We start from the raw sequence: 5,460 nt of genomic DNA on the forward strand, positions 1-5,460 counted from the left end.
AGAACTCATTTTCAAAAGAGACCTGTTTAGGGAGCAGATGGGGGTTAAGGGCCTTGCTCATGGACCCAGGATGGGGCAAATGAGGGTGGGGGCAGGTGTGGGTTCTTCACCTACCCCACCCACATTTTTGATGTTGTCGGTACTGGGGCTTGACCCGTCGATCTTCCGATCACATGCCCACCTTCTCTAACCGTTGTATCTGACATAATTCTATATTAATACATTTTCTCATCTTGTTTTCTTGCCCATAGCAAAATATTGTCCATATCCTGACTTTGAAAATGCTGAAATTACCAGAAGCTCACGGTATTACAGAAATGGTGAGAAGGTCACATACAGATGCTTGCCCGGGGATGGAAAACACTTCACAGCTACCTGTGAGAGAGGTATCTGGACTGGCAACAAAAACTGTTTAGGTAAGAAACATTTTCAAAATGTGCTGTAAAAGTTGTTCCTTTTGTGTTTCTAGTGTGGATTTAGGAATAAAAAAGTTGTTTGTTTGTTTTTCTCCTACACAATCTATAGCTACAACTATGGTATATACAAAAATGTGAGACCCGGGCTATCAAAATGCGCCAGTATGTGCACGGGCTGCAACTCAAAAAAAAAAAGTGAAAACATTTACATTTGCCATAACTGAAATTTGCATTTAAAAATGGTTTACAGAGCGATCTAGCGATTTTGTTGAATTATTTCTAATCTACCTTTAAATTAACCAGGTTTAATATTATTTTAAAATATCAGGGCATAGCAATTAGAAGTCAGTGAAACTCCAATTGACCAACACTGACATCGGTTAATTCTAATTGTATCCGAAATACAGTCTGACCAACAGATCTTTGGTCATTTGTTAAAAATGCAGCATATGTAATTATGTAAACATTTGCATAAAAAGACCACCAAGTCATCCACTGCGTGAAAATGAAGTGACAACAAACCACAGAACTTCCATGGCACACATGATTATACCAATGTAACCACTACTGTTTGACCGTATTAGTCAAATACAATTGTCAAACTCATTGCTGTATAAGCTAACAGCTAGTCTATTGCATGTGTGAATATGGTTCATGTGATTTTTATGTATTTGTTGACTGTTGCAATCTAGAAAACAACACTTTGTTTCCTGTATTAACAGATGTAATACCTTGTTCAAAACCTCCAATTTCACATGGATTCGCAGTCGGCTCATTCATCGACACAGTGTATTATTCCTGTGATGAAGGTTATAAACTTTTTACCAAAAGTTGGTGGGGTCAGGCCAAATGTACTAATGGTCATTGGTCTAAATTTCATTTGTGTATAGGTAAGTAATTTTGATTGTTTAAGTTTGGTGATTGTCAGCATGAGATCATAATAGCTCTTTTCAAATAGCATTGTCAGCTATTGTATTGTACGGTTTAAGATGAGGACAAACTACACAATTTTTGATAGATTTTACCCACAGTTCCCAGTTGGGTGTGCATTAGTGTCGACATGGAAAGTTGGCTTAAACAAAAAACAAAAAACAAAAAAGCATTAATATCTGAGAGGTAAAGTTGCAAAAATGTTTGAGAAGAACAGCCCTGGCCTGACCTCGGACACAATCAGTTAGAGTGAACTGGTTACCAACACAACTGCAAACGCATGTGGCTAACATCCATTAAATTCTAATGTCTCTGAAGGATTTGAATTGAATGCTTGTATTTAGATGGGTATTTTTCTGAACTGGAATTGAACAGGGCATTCAAGTAAACGTCAATGTCTTTGGTGCAAGATTTTTAAGTTGGTAGGAGTTACACAGTATATAAAAAGAGGTAGGTTTTTGGGGACTTTTTTGCATGTATGTGGCGGTGCAGAGTGATGGATGCTGGAAATCAGAGGGAGTGACTTTTTCCACCACCAGGTGAAGGCACCCCAATCATTTGAGGAAACTACACTTTTAAGCAAAATAAAAATAAAAAGCATAGTTTCCTCTAATGGTTTGGATGGCTGGTACATGGAGGTGGCCATCTTAGATTTTGATTTGGCAACCCAACTGTCAATAGTGATATCTCTTACACACCAAAATGGACGTTTCTTATTTTTCAAGTTATCTAGGTCACAAGAGGGATGGACATTTATGGTGGCAACCTTCTTAGATTTTGACGTGGCAGCCCAATTTTTAACAGGAACCCTTCTTATGCTTAGATGTATCCAGACGCCACAATGGAAGCCTGTACCTCACTTTTTTCCAAATTATCCAGCTCACAAGATGGAAAGACGGGATGAGTGTATTTTCAGTTCCTCTATACATGTCTCAATGGGTGTCGCGATGGTGGGACGCACAAAATTGCATTAACTTATGATTAGGAAAAGCATAAATATCAAAACAAAGATTATGAACTATGAAATTTCGTAATTCATGACAAACCCAAGTGAAGAACTCTTGGGAAGGCCTCATTCATTATACAAACATCTGTGCCAGTGGAAAAGCAGGAATATCAACATTTCCACTTTCCTGAATTAATCATGCACAGAATAGTTGTCAGACACAACAAAATAAAAAAAAGTATTGCCCAAATGATGTATCTAAAACACGCTCCAACACCCCCTCCCCCAATCCAAGGGTGGGTGAAAAAATATGCAATTATTTGCTCGTAACAATTTATTCAGTTTTTGCCGAGTATTGTTTAGTATATCATTTGTACAGTATTTGGCAAAGAGTGAGGGTGTCAGGATTTTCAGGATGAGCAAGACAGGAATGAACCCAGTGGTGCAGGCAGGACTCGGAGGCAGACCATAAAATTAAATATACTTTAAGAAGGAAAGTAAAGAGGCTGACGTGGCAGCAAAACTTACATAACTGGATAACAAGACAGGACAGGATGAGACCATACCCAACGACGAACCGACACTGAATAACACACAGACCTAAACTTAAAAACATGGACTAGACGAGACATAATCACAAACAGCTGGAAAGGATAAACAGGTGATACAGATCTAAATAATACACAGGATGAGATGCAGGGTGGCCACACAGGGCACCATCCTTACAGAGAGAGGGAGAGTGCTTACAAAGAGAACTGGACCACAGAAACTCTTGCAAGGGTTTGATGTATTTTGTTGGTCTGATAAACTATGCAGTTTAAGATTCAACATCAGGTGCATTTAGGTGTGATGAGCAGTATTTTATTAATCATACAAAAATCACCTTAAACCAGCGTGTTAGACCGTATCCAAATTATTTTCAAAATCTGTCGTCTTTGAAAGTTGTGTAGTGTGTCCCAGCTTTGACTGCAAATAGTTATTAGAATTTGGAACAGTAACTTATTTTTATTGTATAAGAGTGGCTCTATTAAGGAAATGAAAAACAAAAACCTGCATATTTAGGTTTTTGCTCATGTTTGTTACAGAGTTGTGCATTTGTTGTTGACACTTTATAACAAGAGTTACAGTTTTAATGATTTTAATCATGCTCTACAGAAAATCGTTTTTGTGGAGAAGCTCCTGAGATTCCTAATGGAAGAGTGGAACTCAGAAATCATCCTGGGCATTCTGAAAGATTTGAGATTGTTTGCAGTGAAGGATACAGAACTGAGACTGACCAGCTACCTTGTCATGATGGAACATGGGATTTAGAAGCACTGCAAACAATCTGCAGCCGTGAGCCATCTTGATTACAGTAATAATACATTTCAAATGTAAAGTCTGCAGTTAAAGGTTAATGTTGTGAAATATTTTTGTGTCTTTCAGCTGCTGCTGAACGCTGCAGCTCACCACCTAAAGTTGAAAATGCAGTTGTTAAGACGCCATATCAAAGCAAATACTTGTCAGACACTTCAGTAACTTATCAATGCCGTAAAAGCTATAGGATGACAGGAAAAGACACAATTACATGCAAGGATGGAAACTGGGAGACGGAGAACATCACCTGTATTCGTATGTACATAAAGAAGACCCTCAGAAAAGTCCTTGTGACGTTTCCATTGACTAATCTATTTTTTTTAAAGTAACTTTAAGGAAAAATAGCTGTTTAACTAGTAGTTTACTTTCAGGGAAATAGTCCAGCCGAATATTATCAAAAAATATAATTTAGTAATCTATGTGGCTGTTCTTTGTTTTTCAAAAATAATATTCAAATATGAACTAATTCATAAACAATGTTGCCTGAACTTATTCTTGTTAAAGAGCACAACACTCAAGTCACATCAGACGCCCTACATGCTAGAAGGTGGGATTAACACCATATCCTGTCCTTTTTTTCAGCTTATTGTGAGAAGCTCCATGATTTCAAACTGACAGTTAATTCTTCTATGGATAAAGAAATGTATGAGGATGGAGAAGTCATTGAGTATGTGTGTAACGCACCTGGTACAATTGAAGGCAGTGCAACATGTGTCAACAGCAAGTGGACAAAAACAGTTGAATGTCCAGGTAGGATGAAACGTTATTGAACAAAATGTAATAAACAAGAGTTTTTAACAAAGCTCTGTTTATTCATTGGTTTGTGTCTGTCTTGGTTTTTTCAGCCCCTCCTTGTGAAATTGGTGAACTGACTTCAAACCTCAGAATATCTGGATTTCCACCAAAAGACAACCGAGTGAATGCTAGAAATAAAATACGTTTTTTCTGTCTGGAAAATTATGATTTAGAGGGTTCTGCAGAAATTGAATGTTTAGAAACAGGAATGTGGAAATCCCCCTTCCCAAACTGTTCTAGTAAGTTCACTTTCGTTAAGTTGCAGCTTTTATTAATATGTTATTACCTTATTTGTGTTTAACTACATTTCAAATAAAATGAAAACAATAATAATCAAAATAAGTTTCTATGAAAAAGGTTTGTCTAACCTTGAATTTAGATTTAAAGATGATCTGATTCTGTAATAGTGTGGGACAGATTGATCATGTAACAATTGAACTGTTATGAAGCAGCATTATAATAAATTAGAGCTGTATTTCTAACCAACACTAATTTATTGTGGTATTACTGCCTGTTGGGATGTATTCTTCATTATGTTAATCTGTTAATTTTCTACAATATAAGATTTTTATAGATAATTTTACTTTAACATTTTGCATTTTTTGATCGTATTGTCATTTGAACCAAATTTTCCTCCACAGATGGCTTTACTGTGTTATATGTATTGTTTTTTGGTTTTTTAGACCTCACAGTAAAACATGTTCTGGTTTTCTAAATAGAAAAATGTGAAGTTCCTGAGGTAGCGAAAAGTCTACTCATCACCCCATCTGCAGCTTATTACAGTAAAGGGGCAAATATAAGATTTGAATGTCGTGAAAGTGGACGCTTCATTGAAGGGAAGAAGCAGATTGAATGTCTGGGAAACAGAACGTGGAGTGCCCCCCCTCCAACATGTGAAAGTAAATCTTCTCCTCATAAAGCCAAGCAGCTTAATTTTCTTTCTTTATCTTAGATTTGAGTGTTGACATCAGAACTGAAAGATTGTGTTTGTTTCTTTTGTCAACATAATGTTGGACA

The 5,460-nt window shown here is 36.7% G+C and overlaps 1 protein-coding gene across 1 annotated transcript in view; it reads left to right on the forward strand.

The window, feature by feature from the left end:
• The window catches only part of cfhl3 (complement factor H like 3), a gene marked incomplete in the record, with an annotated part of 17,876 nt that overhangs the window by 10,438 nt on the left and 1,978 nt on the right, over window positions 1-5,460 (forward strand). The window contains 7 exon segments of the mRNA XM_037697929.1: window positions 252-416; window positions 1,139-1,306; window positions 3,448-3,627; window positions 3,718-3,903; window positions 4,231-4,398; window positions 4,494-4,682; window positions 5,163-5,342. Of these exon segments, the coding sequence (XP_037553857.1) occupies window positions 252-416; window positions 1,139-1,306; window positions 3,448-3,627; window positions 3,718-3,903; window positions 4,231-4,398; window positions 4,494-4,682; window positions 5,163-5,342 (1,236 nt within the window).

This window comes from Nematolebias whitei, chromosome 3 (genome assembly GCF_014905685.2).
Source record: "Nematolebias whitei isolate Nwh7 chromosome 3, NemWhi1, whole genome shotgun sequence".
NCBI lineage: Eukaryota > Metazoa > Chordata > Actinopteri > Cyprinodontiformes > Rivulidae > Nematolebias > Nematolebias whitei.